The sequence below is a fragment of the Grampus griseus genome (genome assembly GCF_964374135.1).
Source record: "Grampus griseus genome assembly, chromosome: 5".
Taxonomy (NCBI): Eukaryota; Metazoa; Chordata; class Mammalia; order Artiodactyla; family Delphinidae; genus Grampus; species Grampus griseus.
In genome coordinates this window covers 128,729,071-128,745,608 of record NC_138998.1, presented here as the reverse complement: position 1 = coordinate 128,745,608, position 16,538 = coordinate 128,729,071, and the positions used below count along the sequence as shown (strand labels likewise).

Below are 16,538 nucleotides of genomic sequence, written 5' to 3'. Positions count from 1 at the left end.
TAAAGAAGATATTTGACATTTATCTAAAAGTAAAAATTGGGGAAAAGTCTACAATTATTCTTGGGCATGATAATCACTTCAGCAAAGTGATTATTTCTATTCATATTTAACAAGTACTATATGATGAGAATCTGAAAATTTATTTCCCCCAAATTAGTTAGAAATTCAAATGTCAAGACTTGATTAGGCTACAGGGGAGCACGGCTCTTATAACAAGAAATGGTCTTCGTGAATTTCTGCAGTCTGAGAGTGGCCCCAAAAACCAACAGCCCCCACATGGGACCCGTCAGGTCACTGCATGTCTTCTTCTCTCCCTGTCCATGCATCACCTCCCAGCAGGCATCCTGCTGCTTTTAGAGGATGCTGATCTCTCCTTAGCCTGTCTTTAATGTGGAAATCCCAGGTCCCCAGCCCCTCCTCACTCCCACACCCCCCACGTCCCTCTGTCTTCCCACTGATGGCTCACCATCCACCGCACTTGCACCTTCACTCTGAGTATGGTTTTCCCAAGGGAGTGGCTGCTGGAAGATGAATTTAAGGCTGAGGCACAGGGGAATTCCCTGGCAGTCCAGTGGTGAGGACTCTGCGCTGCCACTGCAGGGGAACTAAGATCCTGCATGCCACACAGTGCAGCCAAAGAAACAAAAACAAAACAAATAAAGGTGAGGCACAAGGTAGGACGACTCTAGGTAGGGAATTCCTAACATGTGCCTAGTGCCATGCTGGGTGATAAGCAACCATCTCCTTTAATTGACATAATAATCATTGATATAATTAGTACTATCTTTTTTTTTTTCTGGAAATGAAAATTGAAGCTCAGGGACAGTGTTAATTTTATCTACTGAGCATGCTTTTAATGAGAAAATCTGTGGCCTGCATTATGTGACCCATCCGCCCCCTCCAGCCTCCCTGCCAGCCTCCAGCTTCCAATACACTATTTCAAGGGCACTCTGCCTGGTCATGTAACATGCCCTCCTTTCCCTACTTTATGGCCTTTGCACTTGCAGTTGCCAACACCTGGAACATTCTTTTCCAAAGTCTGCCTCACCTAAGCCTTCATGATTAACTCTTGGGAGATAAAGGAGAAGAAACTATTTTCTCATTCCTTATGACCTTGCACTCTACTTAGTTGCTCTGTAACCCTAATAAAAATCTATAATTAATTAAGGACATTGATTCATTTGTTATCTCTATCCCCTACTGTACTGTAAACTCCAAGAGGATGGGAGCTTTCTTTGTCTTGTTCTCCCAAATCCCCAACATCTATTACATTATTTGACACACAACGAGTGACCAATACATCTATGTTGAATGAATAGATGAAATGAATGATGCAAGAACTGTGCTTAGAAGCTCTTAATCAGTAATCTCCCAAATCACCTTTCTTCCACTCCACTCAGTATGCTGAACTCTCAACTCTTCCAAGCACATTTGAACAAGTCACCCCTCTGTGCCTCAGTTTCCTCAAAAGGAAGGTTTCATTCAACCCTGAAATTCTGTATTATTAAGAACTATAATGCATTTGAGCTAATGATTCTTCTTCCTGAAAATAAATTTGCCTCTTTGGAGAACTGCAGAGTCGTTTTCAAATCCTGTAATAGGATTGAGAAAGCAGGTCACTACTTCAAGCATAGTGAAACCTAATGGGTCTCTGATAGGGAGGGAAGGGATTCAGTGGTGCTTCATCTAGCAGGGAAGCTGTTTCAGGGCTGGGCCAATTCCCTGAGCTAGAGAGTGGCCAGTGGATGAGCATGAACATACTGTTTCTGACTCAGGAAAACTGCTGTCTTGTTTACATGAACAAGTGCATCAGAGGGGAGATGTTTTTCCTCCTTCAACACTCGTGGCAATGAGCATTAAGCTATAATTGAGCCATTAGCCTCCATAGAACATTTAGTACCAAAATATTTTGTAGAATTATATTGCATTTTCTCCTGTCAACATTTGTGTGCTTTTGTTTCTATTTTGTTTTTCTTTTGTTTCAATTAACATAAAAACAAGACCAGGCAGAAAATGTATTTCTTAAACGCTTGGCTTCCCTCTGCTAAGAAGTGCAATGGCAATGCTGATTAATCAAATAATTTTGTGCATGGATTTTTGTCCCCATATAAGTTATGCCTAACATCTCTGACCAAGGCAAGCAGAGGTAGTTAGATGGGTTTCATTTCATGTTTTCACAGGACAGAAGTATCATCAGCCTTCATCTCTTAGGACAGAAAACATCAAGTCAAGCAGTACAGCTGTGATGTGCTAAAAGGTTGCAATTCTGTGTTTGGGACCTGCACCAGCTAAGTCAGATCCCCAAGTCTGTTATTTCTAATCATAAACACATAAAATAAGCCAAAGACCTTAGGGCTACATTTTACTCAACACTTATTATGTGCCAGGCACTGTGCTAAGCAAGTGAAATGCATCACTCATTTAATTTTTATGAGAAAATTCTGCATACAAGAAACTGACAGATTTCAGAGAGATTTTGTAACTTGCCCAAAGTCACAGAGCCAGCAAGTGGCTAAGCTGGGATTTGAAACTTATCTCAGGGTTTAAAAGGAAAAGAAAGTATCCTATTCTGTTACTGTTATGTACACCAAGAAGTCAACTGATTCTCCAAGTAATGGAACCTGGAACACATTTTAGTTAAGCTTCATACTTCTTGGATGTGTTATTTCCTTGATTCTCAAACATCCAATCATCTCTAGTTTACACAAGTTCTCAAGAAATGTTGTTTATATTGAAGCCAAGTAGTGAATGTGGTGTGGACATAGTAAAGAAATTCATTTTTTCATTCAACACATATTTGTTGAGCACTGATTGAAGGTGACAAAGATACAACAATGAAAACAACAACAAAACCCCAAATCTCTGCCACCTTAAGGCAAAAAGAGACCTTGAAACTGCATGTCACGAGAGTTTAGCTATCTAATGACAATTTACTGGTTGGAGACCATGAAGCTAATTTCTAAAGCAGTAGGAGACTGTGACTAGAGTCTTAGACTGAAAGTTGGGAGATGCAGTTGCAAACTCTGCTCTTCCCCTAATAAGATAAAATAAATGCCATTTATTGGGTAGTCATTGTGTGCCAGAATAGGCTATGTATTTGACTGGAGTGTTATCTATTTACTGCCTCAAAATATCCCATGTTACAGATGAGAAGAATGAGGTTCCAGAGCATACACTCAATAGCAAGGCTGGAATTTCAAACCAGGGTCTAATGTGCCTCTGATCTGAGTTTCTTAGCCCGTCTTAATATGCTACTTTGAGCGAGTCTGTTTGTTTTTCTGAGACCCAGTCACCTCACCTGTAAAATAGGATTGTTGGATTAGATTCTAACTGTTGCTAAGCTTCCCTCCAGCTCTGAGCTTCCATGCATACAAGGAATCAAGAATCCTCTTACTAGCATCTAGACATAAAGAACTTGCACATTGCCTTGTACTTAGTAAGCTTTCAAAGAAATGGGGAAATAATTAAGCAGTTCATTCTTTTGTAAGGTTTTTTAGAGTCCTTTGGTAGTCTTTGAGATACTTAATTGATGAGAAGTTCATTACTTTGGATAAATCCTGACAATGTAATCATGTTGAATCTCAGTTTATACTAACTGGATGATAATTTGCAGATATATAATTTTTTTTGACAACACATTCCTATTCTAATTATGTTTCTCTCAGGCTGATATTAAAATCTCTTTACATTTCCTGAGCACATAGTTTGTTTGGATTATAAAGAGCGGTTCATAGATGTGAGTATGTTATTAATATACACAAGAATTAATTGACCTCTATGAATAATCAAAAATTTACTGAAAGGGTTTGCAATTTGTTTGTATTCTTAGTGTACAGGATGCCCTTTTGAGGATGCTCTAAAACCTCCAATGAGTAGATTTTGAAAAGGACTTAGATTTGTTTCAATCCAAATTGAGAGGTAATAAAAATCACATATGTGCCTCAGAAATGCTCTACTGCTTAATTCCAGCTACATCAAAATTTGGCTGTAATAGGCAATAAGAGAAATTATCTTTGCAAGGAAGGTGGGGGTAATTTAAAAGGAATCATGTAAGGAATTTGAAGATGTGTATAACAAAAAGCATGTCTTAAGCCTGTAGCAGGATCAGTGATCCTCAGCTCTATTCAAAATTTTGAGGATGTCTGTGCCCCTCGGTGTGACTTTCTCAGGGGAAAAGATCCATAGCTTCTATCTGATTCCCTAAAGAAGGCTGAAGACTGAAGCAGGTTAAAAATCACTTCATTATGTTAACCATACCTGCTTCTTCAACCCTTCATAGATGCAAGGTTTTACCAAAAATATCCCTCCACCCTACTTTCCCCGTGACTGTTAGCCACATACTTTCTGTTATAAGCATGATTCTGTAAGATCTAAATGTCACCATTTATTCAGTTGACATGTATTTGCTGTTTTCTATGTGCTAAAGACTGTGCCAGGGTAAAGGGAGAATAAAGTGCTGTGAAAAACTTCAATGTATTGAATGAGGTTATTTAGTAGAGGACTTAGTTATTTGTTCTTTGCTGCATCTGTAAAATAGGAATGTCATAGCCCATAGCTCATGCTGTTTTGAGAAATGTTAAATGTGACAATGCCTATAAGGCACTAAGCAGCCCACCACTGATGCATGAAGTATTCCACATGTTATGGATTAGCATCGCCAGTATTATCAGTGATATGGTATCTAGGCAGAACTACAAGAGTGATACAGTGCTTCCCAATCCTAACTCTATCACTGCATCACCTCCTCTATCATATCACAATAGTGGTTCCCAAACCTCCTTTCAGTCTGAATTAGCAAGTCTCACAACCTTATGAGGATCTCATCTGATGTCATTAAATCTCCATGCCAGACTTAACATATTGCATCTTCCTACTCATCCTTTCCCCCGCCAACCAGAAATACCATTCGCTTACTCAAGCCAGAAACCTGGGAATCTCCTTGGCTCTCCCTCACCTTTCCTATTTATTAGTTACCAAATGCTGTAGATTCTGCCTTCTAAATATGTTTCAGATTCTACCTCCTTTTCTCCATCACTTTCATCATCTTCCTCCTGTGCTAGAACAATTGATGTCTCAGTCACAAGTCCCCTCCCTCTCCTTTTCTCTACCCAGCCTCCATGTGACCTCAAAAACTGTTCATTTTAAATAAAATATCTGATCTTACACCTCTCAAGTTTGAAATTCCTGAGTGCTCGCCCCACCCCTTTATTGCCTTAAGTATAAGCCCGCATTGTTTAGCATGCCATGCAAAGCCCTAAGCACCTTGTGTCCACTGCCATTATAACATCAAGCACACGAAAATATCTATTATTATGTGTATCACACAATTTTAACAATTGCATTACAATTTTTTTTACAAACTATCCTTTTTTTTTTAAAGTAGTACTTTTTTTTTTTTTTTTTTACTTTTCTGAAGATTTAAATTTATTTATCTATTTATTTATTTATTTTTGGCGGTGTTGGGTCTCCGCTGTGGTGCGCGGACCTCTCACTGAGATGCCCCTCCCCTCCCGTTGCAGAGCACGGGCTTCAGGCGCGCCGGCCTCAGCAGCTGCAGCACTCAGGCTCAGCAGTCGTGGCGCAGGCGCCCAGTTGCTCTGCAGCACGTGGGATCCTCCCGGACCAGGGCTCAAACCCGTGTCCCCTGTATTGGCAGGCTGACTCCTAACCACTGTGCCACCAGGGAAGTCCCAAACTATCTTTTCTTCATGAAAGCTGACCCCGTTAAAGAGGCCAAAGTTCTTCCTGAAAGATCACTAAAGGGATTTAAAATTGGAATCTAATTAATTCTAATATCTAAAGAGATGTTATAATAGAAGAGCTATGTAGGTCTGAATTCCTGACAGAAGGAGAAAAAGTGAGTGAGGCTCCCCATAATACCTGCAGCATCATCCATGGTACAACCTTTTATAATGGAGGCCAGCTCTCTGAACAAGAATAGAGGGGCAACTTATCAAGCTCTCTTGGCTTGATGGATTCATTCCTTAAGATAAAGATCCAATTCCTGTCCTTCTAACTTTGCTCTCACCAAAGAACCATATGTTTTTATTTGGGTTCTCAAAGTACAGAAGGACTTTGTACAAATTACTGACTTTCTTCCCACATATACCTCCTATTATAAATATAGCACAAAGAGCCCAGGATTGAAATCAAACCTGGGTTCAAGTACTATAACTATGCTCACATCTATAAACTGGGGATAACACTTCCTCCCCAATAGTAGATAAAGAACCTGTTACAGCAGTGGACATGTTGTAACACTCATCAAATAGTAGTTTTGATCATTATTATTATCCCTTTAAAATATGAGTTTGGTTAATATAAATCAGTGGTTCTCAGCTCTGGCTGTATGTAAGTATCACCTGGAGAGTCTTGGTGTCACAGATACCAATGCCTAGAACATACGCTAGACCAAATAAATCAGAATATTTAGGGATAGGGTACAGTCATGGGTGTTTTCAAAGAGTTCTTTGGAGATACTAATGCACTGAGAAACACTGATAAAAATAATTGTTTTCTAAGCCTGATAGCTACTAGATAAATTGACAAAATAAAGTCATCTAAAAAGCCAAAAATCTGAGAAACAGGACCAAAATTATGATAACTTTATTGTGCTACAGAGATATCATGAGACCAGCAAGACCACCATTTAGTGACTACATGACTAATCTCTCCCTCCAAAGGTCACCCTCAGGCAAATTTGAGGTATAGTTTTTATTACCACCATTACCAAAGAAGCTTATTGCACAAAGATTACAGTGTATGCAACATATTCTCTGTTAAATTTCCAACTTCAAGATTCGTTCAGTTCTTTGCTGTTAAAACTTTTCTTCTACTGTAGTCTTTCTTATACCTCATATTTCCACCAATTTCCCTTGGATATTGCAGAGAGTTTATTCTTTGGGTTCATGTAATCCTCCAAAAGCTCCACTCTTTCCTATTTGCCACGTTGCCTATTTCATTCTGCTAGGGGAAATCTTTTTTTCCTGCTCTGTTGTCAGCAAACTGTACTCCTTAAATAGCATAATCTCTTCTGCTGTGCACCTGGATGATGCCATGTGGCTCTTCTAGTAGGATTATCTTCTGAAGCTAAACTAAACCCCATTGGGCTCCACTCCATTTATTAATATCTATTAGTATCAGCTTCCCTTCTTCTTCTGACCATACTTCTGGAGAGAAGCTTATAAAGGAATTAAGACTGAAAGACACTCTCAAATAGTGCAGCTATTCCATTCACCTACACTGTGTGGAATACTCTTTGCTTTCCTTTGATTTCACTTGGAGGCATTAGGAAAGTGGCCTGGGTTTGTAAATGGCATAGCACTATCTTCGAATGGAAGGAAAACCCTAGACTCTTTGTGAGTAGCTGTATCTGTGTACATGCATGTGGTTAGTATATGTACATGAATGGAGGGGCACAAGGAAATTTAGAAAGTTTTCAACTTCAAACAAGTCATTTTTCCTCTTGATACATGCTCTTGATATCAAAACACCAAAATTGTGCAATCTCATAGGCCATAATCCCAGAAAGATGAGCAAATGTGGAGTGTTGGTTTCATATTGCTGCTGTAACAAATTATCACAAATGTAGTGGCTTAAACAATAAAAATTTACTCTTTTACAATTCTGGAGGTCAGAAGTCTAAAATCAAGCTGTTGACGGGGCTATTTTCCTTCTGGAGGGTTCAGGGAATATCTAATTCCTTGTCTTTTCCAGCTTCTAGAAGCTGTCCTCATTCCTTGGCTTGTGGTCCCATATCACATTGCCTTTCATTCCCTCTGTTTCCATCTTCACATCACCTCTCTGCCTTCTGACCATCTGCTTCCATCTTATAAGAACCCTTGTGATTACACTGGGCTCACCTGGATAATCCAGAGTAATTTCCCATAAACTAAGATCCTTAACTTATTCACATCTGCAAAATTCTTTTGCCATGTAAAGTAACATATTAGCAGATTCTGGAAATTAGGATGTGGACATTTTTAAGGGGGCATTATTCATCCTACTCCATAAGGATATGGGTAGTTTTCTACATGTCAGGGTTTTCAGGCATCCAGTGCTATTTTTCCATACACTCCACTGTTACCTTTGTAGATATGTTACAGTCATTCAGTGTTGTACGAGTGTCTTTTTTTGCACCAATAAAGATTGATCTAAAGGCCTAATTTACCTAGCTAATTCTACTGGTGACAACCATTAAAAACTATGTTGCCAAAGGAGCATTCTGCTCAGAGGATAGTGCAGTTGCAGCCTAAAGTACCACAGTTGGCAGGTGAGAAAAATCTACACCCTAGAGCTCAAACTTTCTTCTTAAAACTGCTTCTCTGAGACTTGATATTATTCAACTGGTTTCCTGAAGATTTATTTTATGCTGAAATAACTTATTTCTATCTTGAGGTAAAAACATTATTTTAGCCACATTGTATGTCACATATTTGGAAGTTGTTCACTTGAAATTATTGACTAGAAATCATGTCTGATGGTTTAGAATTTATCCTGATACTGAGAAGGCTATAAAAGGAGCAATACACTTTAGGTTAGTCAATATAAACTTCTAATACACCTATTTTTCAATGGAAAGATGCAGTAATAAAAACCCTTATAAATATTATAAGAATCCCTCAAAAATGCTTAGGAGCACTCCAGGTTCCATTTCAAGTTTCTGCTACGATGATAGCAGCATTATGCCAATTATTTGTGATGTATGAATTGCTTTTAGCAATGGATGCTGAGAGTTTGTGGAGAATTGCTGTCTCCATAGCTCTGCATTGCCTTCAGGAAAATGATCCTGTTGAAATGTGACATAGGCGTCTTTATACCAGGACATGTTATGGCAAGATTTTTCTCAGAGGCTTTCCAAGTGTCTTATAGACCAACTCTCTCACCAACCATAGGAATTAGACTCCACAAACTCTCTTCATCTAGACTTGGACGAGGGTTCTCAAGACAAACTAAAATATGGTCTTTGTGATGCTCAGGCTGTATGTGATACATTTACTCATCTAAATCCAAAAGACCGTCTTTGCAAAGAACAACAGAGCTCGACCAGGAAGAATCAATACTACTGTGAACAAGGCCATGAGAGTTCTATTGTAAAAGTCCAGAGAAAAGCTGGGCAAATGTGGAGCCATGATAGTTAATGAACAACAGTGCTTCAGAGAACCTTGATAACAGTGGGGTCATTAGAGTTGTCCTTCCAAGAGTCAACTGTCAATGAGTTCTTTTTTTTTTTTTAGCATGCTTATTAGAGTATAATTGCTTTACAATGGTGTGTTAGTTTCTGCTGTACAACAAAGTGAATCAGCTATATGTATACATATATCTCCATATCCCCTCCTTCTAGCGTCTCCCTCCCACCCTCCCTATCCCACCCCTCTAGGTGGTCACAAAGCACCGAGCTGATCTCCCTGTGCTATGCAGCTGCTCCCCACTAGCTATCTATTTTACATTTGATAGTGTATATATGTCCATGCCACTCTCTCACTTCGTCCCAGCTTCCCCTTCCCCCTCCCTGTGTCCTCAAGTCCATTCTCAAAACTGAGTTATTTGTAGTGAGGTGGATGGACCTAGAGTCTGTCATACAGAGTGACGTAAGTCAGAAGGAGAAAAACAAATACCATATGCTAACACATATATCTGGAATCTAAAAAAAAAAAATGGTTCTGATGAACCTAGGGGGCAGGACAGGAGTAAAGATGCCAATGAGTTTTATTCTGCTTTCTGATGATTCATTTTGACTACAAAAGAAAGAAAACAGTAATTATTTTCTAGCCACTGAAACAATAGAATAGTCTGTGGCATTTCCATAATAGCATAATACAGAGAAAGCCTTCACGTAGGTGTCAGCCTCTCTTCCCTTCACTCGTTTAAGGATTGTGTTATCTAGATAGAAAGGAATGTCATACGTATGCAGAGTATGTAGGACTTTCAGTATTTTGGTATTGTTCTCTGTATTAACCAGGGTTCTCCAGAGAAACAGAACCCATAGGAAATATATATGAAGAGATTTATTATGAAGAATTGATTCACTTAACTATGGAGACTGAGAAGGCCCACAGTCTGCCATTTGCAAGCTAGAGACCCAGAAATGCTGTGGTGTAATTACAGTCTGAAACTATAGGCTTGAAAATCAGAAGAGTCAGTGGTGAAAATCTCAGTCAAAGGGCAGGAGAACGTCAAAGTCCCAGCTTAGGCAGTCAGGCAGGAAGGAAAAGGGGTGAATTCCTTCTTCCTCTGCCTCTTTATTCTAATCAAGCTCTCAGTGGATTGGATGATGCCCACCATATTGGGAAGAGTCATCTGCTCTCTCAAAAGCTTATTTCATCTGGAAACAGCCTCACAGACACATCCATAAATAACGTTTAATCTGGGCACCCCTCGGCCCAGTAAAGTTGACATGTAAAATGAACCACCATCATCTACAAGAACTTTTGAGTTCTTATCATTGATTCTGCAAGGACATAGAATATGATTAACTATGAATGGTATTTTGTTAGAGGCTTTTTGTTACCCTAACCCAACCCAGCTATATCAGATCTGAATACTTCATCTCTCTTTATGGAAAAAAAAATATTCCGCTTCTCCCAACCATGATAATTTATTCATGTTATATCTTTATTATACAAAGAACTGAAGCAGCCTAGAAAAATACATTTGAAAAAAGTCATAAATATTTTTTAAGAAAGGGACAGAGTTTGTACCAAGGGAAAAGTTAAAGAAAAACATAAAGCTGAATGGCATTAGCACATAGAATATATACCCTATGTTCCTGAGTAGTTGCTAATGGAGGACCCACAATTTTGACCCTAAAGTCTCTAGTAATCAAAAGAAAGTCATGACATACCTTGAAGTATTCATAAAACAGACAATTGTATTTATTCAGAAAAACAAAACAAAAACAAAAAAATGGCTTGTCTGGCACTGATAATCATGGTAGTCACTTGTCAGGGTGAGTGAGATCTCTGGAGGGTGACATATGTCAGTATCTTTCCCACTTCCTTGGCCAAAACCAGTGCATGGCTCCACCCAAGCACAAGGAGCCAGGAAATACAATCACATCACATTGGAAAATTGGAAATGGCACTAATGAAGTCCACGTTATGGGTCTTCCAAAATCAAGAAGACTAATAGGTATTAAATACATCCCTACTATAGATATAAAATGTTATTGAAAGGGCTAGGTTTTTACAGTCTATCAATCTATGTCAATAATAAGGTTTCAAGTGGATATTTAGTAAGAATAATTCTGTTAGGAAACAACCATTATTAAAGTATTGGTGGAAGCAATTAAGGGGAACGTGCCATCAGTACAAATAGTATTGACAGCCACATTTATTACTTATTAGTGTGTGTGATGTGATGTGTTTTGCACCATTAAAAATGATTTAAATAGAGCCAAAATTAGTTCCTAGTAATACTGTCTTGGTAAAGTGTACACTGCCTAAGTCAGTGCCTCCTGGTCAATCCAGCAAAATACAGTAAAAAAATTCAAACAAGGTAGTGTTTGTTAATAAAAAGTCAGTTTTGCAAAGAACCATTTAAAAATCCCCATATCATGATTACACTATTTGAAAAACTGACATTTATCTTGATATGACATTTTCGTAAACCGTTAATGACTTTTAGCTGAAATACCAACATGCAGAGAGAATCGTGGTGTGAATGCTATAGAGTATAAAGTATACTACCATTTGACAGCAGAGCAGCCAATCCCAACCAGTCTACAAACCATTATAAAGAGCTTTGGTGCTCTTGGCTTTATTTCTATCTAAAAATTTCTCATTCACCCATGTCCTAGAGAGTCCATAAAATTGACAGCTCAGTGATCCATGACTATACTTTTTTCTTAATTTTCATTTCTAGGAAATTCAAGGGAAGAACCAGGAAGCACTGACCCAGGCACTAGGTAGGAAAGTCAAGAAGGGGTACTTTTCTAGTATATCAAATAAAAAGTGTATCTGGAAGTCCCAAGGATTCTTTCTGCTACAAAAGCAGGTCCATTAGTTATTTATTCACTGCATCTGCATGACTCTTTTCTAACATTAAGTAACAGACATATCAAATGAATATTTGCTTCCAGAAATTATAAATAATAATAATTAGTTGAATGGTTGCTTAAAAAAAAAAGCCTATACTCTCAAATGGTGATCAAATGCCCCCACAATAAAGTTTAAAAAGAAAAATTAGCCCATGTGAAAAGCTGGAAACTCAGGTGCCTTTGTGTTTTTTCAGCAACAATATTTTAAACCCCAGTGTCCAGGTCTATATCTTGACATAAAACTTTCCAGTTCCCTTTTAAGAGATAGTCTTGCCTGCAATTATACTAACAACCTAAATGAAAAATTGAATTCCTGACTGACCTCAGCAGGTTAGCTCTTTATGCTCCAGTGATATAAGAGACCAGCTAATAAGAGCTCACCACGCATGATTTTCAATGTTATTGATGGCCCTAAAGCAATCCTACCCTTTTAAAAATCCTTTTGTGCACCTGGTCTTGTTATCACCATAGGAGTGACTTACATACTGTGGGCTTATGATTCATAGAGAGAGTTTCCTGTCATTTTTCTTGCCTTCATGACATTACAATTTCACCAAATATTCCTCTGGTTTCCATGTTAGCAGAGAGGGCATAAGAAGTGTCAGATCTGTGCTCATGTATGTTACATGCCATCTCCAAATACCCTCTCCATTTTTTATCCCCTTTCATGTAAAATCATTCTAGTTTACATATCTTAGACACCTTATAAGAACTTCAATAACTTGTGTTGTTTTTCTGAAGAATCTTTTCAATCCACCTTTTCAACTGAAGTTATGAAAGTCCTTGTTCCTTAATGCAAATGGACATGTTTTCCATAAAGCAGTGATTATCAGCCGCTGCTGTGAAATACAGAAGCTCCACTCTCAGAAATTCTAATTCTGGATGTCTCTGGGATGGAGCCTAAGAATATCTGATTTTAAAACCTCCAGAGGGGATTTTCATTTGCATCCAGAATATATCAGAGTTGTGGGGGAACTGTCTTGAAAGTTTCATTTCTGAGTCTTCTGCATTCATTTCTATGCAAATACCAAAAATACAGCACTTAAACAGTCCTTTGTGACCTGCACCAAGGAAGGTGATACTCTTGATTTAAAAGATTGATGACAATATCTTATCTCCAAAGCATTTGCAACTGTTTCTTCTCAGTGGACACCATTTTCAGGAATCCAAAAGTAACATCACAGTTTTAAGAAACTATCTCTACCTAGAACCCCTGTCCTTTCTGTCTACCTCCTTCTTGCCCCTCCCCACCAAATAAAGACAATATACACAGGATGTTTAGAACTGTCAGGGTCCCAATTAGGTAACAGACTCAGAATTAAGAGGCAGCGAGACTTGGTATAAAAATAGTCCCCATCCTTCTATCTATAAACAATCCTCTCTTCCCCTACTCACTCTATGGGATAAGATGGAAAAGGGGTAGAGAGAAGGGTTTCCGAGATATACATATTTATAAATCCTCATTCAAATATATCTACATATCAGTATTGCCAATTTAACATTTAATGAGTTTTACTCTGAGGCATTATGATAAGTACTAAAGCTAAGGAGATCAATAAAATATATATCTAAGCATAGGATTACTCAGAAACCCAGGGAGTAGGAAAGGCAAAACTCTCTGCCATTATGGACAACTCCAGATATAAAATTTGTTGAGCATAAACTATTTTTAAATTTGATCGTCAGATCAATTACTTCCATGAAGGTCAAACATAGCATACTGAAAGTGCATTGGATGGAGGTCAGTGGCCTGGATCCTAGCTCCACATCAATAATTGGTTTGTCTCAGGTTTCTGATCTACTTGGTCTATGGATTTCCAAAGCCCCTTCCTATTCTATGCCTCCAAGCTATTGCAGTCAACCTACTAATTATCTATTTCTTATTATAATTCTGTTTCTGATTCTTCTCTTATTTCTCTTTTGCAGATCCTGTTCATGGGCATGATGACTGAGTACTATCATTACTTTTTCACAACCCTGGTAAGCATATCTGGTGGAAATGTATTCCACACTATAAAAAAAATCTTCAGTTATTTTTAAGTCAGCCCCACCAGTGTCAAGGCAAGTTATTGTCATGGAGATTTGTTTTACTTTCCTAAGAACCCTCTAAATTCAGAAATGCTGAACAGCAGGTGTCTTCCTTCCTTTCTTTCTTTCTTTCATTCTTTCTTTCCCTTTCTTTCTTTGTTTCTTTCTTTCTTCTTTATTTCCTTCCTTCCTTCCTTCCTTCCTTCCTTCTTTCCTTCCTTCCTTTTTTCTTTCTTTCTTTCTTTCTTTCTTTCTTTCTTTCTTTCTTTCTTTCTTTCTTTCTTTCTTTCTTTCTTTTTCCTTTCTTAACTAGCATCAATGCAAGTGCACCCAGAAAGGAATTCAAATCAAGCTTTCATTAAATAGAAACTGCCAAAGTACAAACTATTAATAAAGAAGAATCATCTACATTTTCTATATACATTAGAGGGCACACTGAAGTGTATCTTGGCATTCTTTGATCTGATGTGATTTCCCCACCTGTGTCCAGTGGATAGCTGGATTAGCCAAGGTTCACCTGTCAGGTGTTTTGAAGACCGTCAAGATAAAGAGCTTGGGAGATGCTTTCCACGTTGAACATTTTTCATCATAAGAAAAATCATGGCTCTAAGCTGGAGAAATTCAAAAGAAACTATACAACTTTAAATTTTGACAGATTATCAGATCAAGGAGAATGATTCAGGCAGTTAACAAATCAAAATGATGTGATAGTTCTCGCCACACACACACACACACACACACACACACACACACACAAAACACACCCCTCCCAACACATACACTCCACTCTTTTACGTGAGAAGAAAATACAGAGCCAACCTCCGTTTCTAACCTATAAAAGTGTGTCGACTAAAATCTACCCAGATTTTGGGAGATTCAGTAAGAGTATCATTTTACCAAATAAAACTGGCAAGGCAGGCTAGTACGTTAGGGAAATCAAAGAATTTGGAACAAGAATCAGGCAGCTACCATACACATACTTCTAGAAGTAGTAAATTCAACTCCTAACTCAAGTATTTCTAAGAGCATGAAGGGTTGCAGAGGATGCCATGAGACAAATGCTTTGGGGCAGTTGTCAAAATTATCACTGCTCCTGAGCTTGGAGCTAGGGAGTGGGATGCAGGGCAGAAATTCCTGAACTAAAGTTTCCGTGGTCTTCCCTCCTTCATTGACATCCTGATCAGGTCCTCTGTCAGAACAGTTGAGGGAGACCCTGAGAACTGGAAAGTATCTTACTCTGATCACAAATATGGTCCTTTCCCCATCACCATGAACACGTAGGTCTTACTCAAGGTGAGATTGCCATCTGCCTTAGAACTTCCTATCCTTCCCAGGTGTACACACCAGTTGAGTTAGCTTCATTGAAGTTTGAGAAAAATATAAACAAAGAAATCTAAGAAGGTTGGTCTTCAATGGAAGGACAAACCAGTTGCCCTCACACTCTTTCTTTCCTCAACCTCCACTAACAAGGGGATGTTGAAAATTGGGCCTCAAATTTTCCATATTGTATATTGCATAGAAACAATTTGGAAACCAAGCTAATTTTGCACATGCTTAATGTATCCATTTTAGCACATTGTATTTTTGTACTGTTGAATTAATAAGGGATTCAATATGCATCCTGGAAGTTTCTGTCTGAACCCCCTGTATCTTGAGTAACTTACCTTCTATTCATTGAGTGTGCTAAAGGAATCATTCTTCCTTGGGTCTTATTCTTTAAATTTGCTTCTTTAAGCAATTTCCTTTGGTTTTATCTGCATTCTGCCATGCTTTGCTTTTATATTCCTACCACTCTTGCTCATGAGTATTAATGAAACTTAAAGAAAAAATTAGTTAATGCAAGGGAAATAAATATAACAATTTAAAAGGCAGTATACTTTTTCTTACATGAGCGAGTTCAGAGGTGCATTCTTATAGTTCTACAGTCTAATCCAAAGTTATCTTGGGAAGAACTAGTGATGTAGAAAAGAGTTATTCAAAATAATAAATCTATATGCATCTTCTGCACATATAAATCATGGAGTGTTTCTGAAGCTACTTCTCTTTAGTAACCACTATCATCAGAAATAATGTACTGTTTTGTATTGTTCTTTCATAAAGCAGTTACATTGGTAAGTAACTTTTATGGAAGTTTTTCTCTTTTATTAACTGTTAAATGCTATTTTGAAAGTTTGGTTTATTCATAAATGTGAGATATTTTAATGATATGTTTTAGTGTCTAACATTTCTTTACAGGAAAAAGTTGAAATAATCACTTAAGTCTATTTTAAATATGAGTCAACATAAACTTCTGGTTTACACTCAGCTTCACCTGTAATGGAAAATACTAGAGTGGGTTCAAGTTTTTTCCCTGCATCATTATCTAAAAGGGAACAAATACTACTGTTAAGATACATCAACACAACCATAGGCTCCAGTTTATTCTCTGAAGAGAACACTTTTGTTCTTATTCTAAGCTTGTGAAAATGCTAAC

At 38.0% G+C, this 16,538-nt stretch overlaps 1 protein-coding gene across 12 annotated transcripts in view; it reads left to right on the top strand.

The window, feature by feature from the left end:
* Positions 1-16,538, top strand: part of GRIK1 (glutamate ionotropic receptor kainate type subunit 1) — a gene marked incomplete at both ends in the record, with an annotated part of 423,407 nt that overhangs the window by 278,773 nt on the left and 128,096 nt on the right. For all 12 annotated transcript variants that reach the window (XM_082654750.1, XM_082654760.1, XM_082654756.1 and 9 more), the window contains one exon: positions 13,964-14,017. In XM_082654750.1, the coding sequence (XP_082510876.1) occupies positions 13,964-14,017 (54 nt within the window). The remainder of the gene's footprint in view (positions 1-13,963; positions 14,018-16,538) is intronic.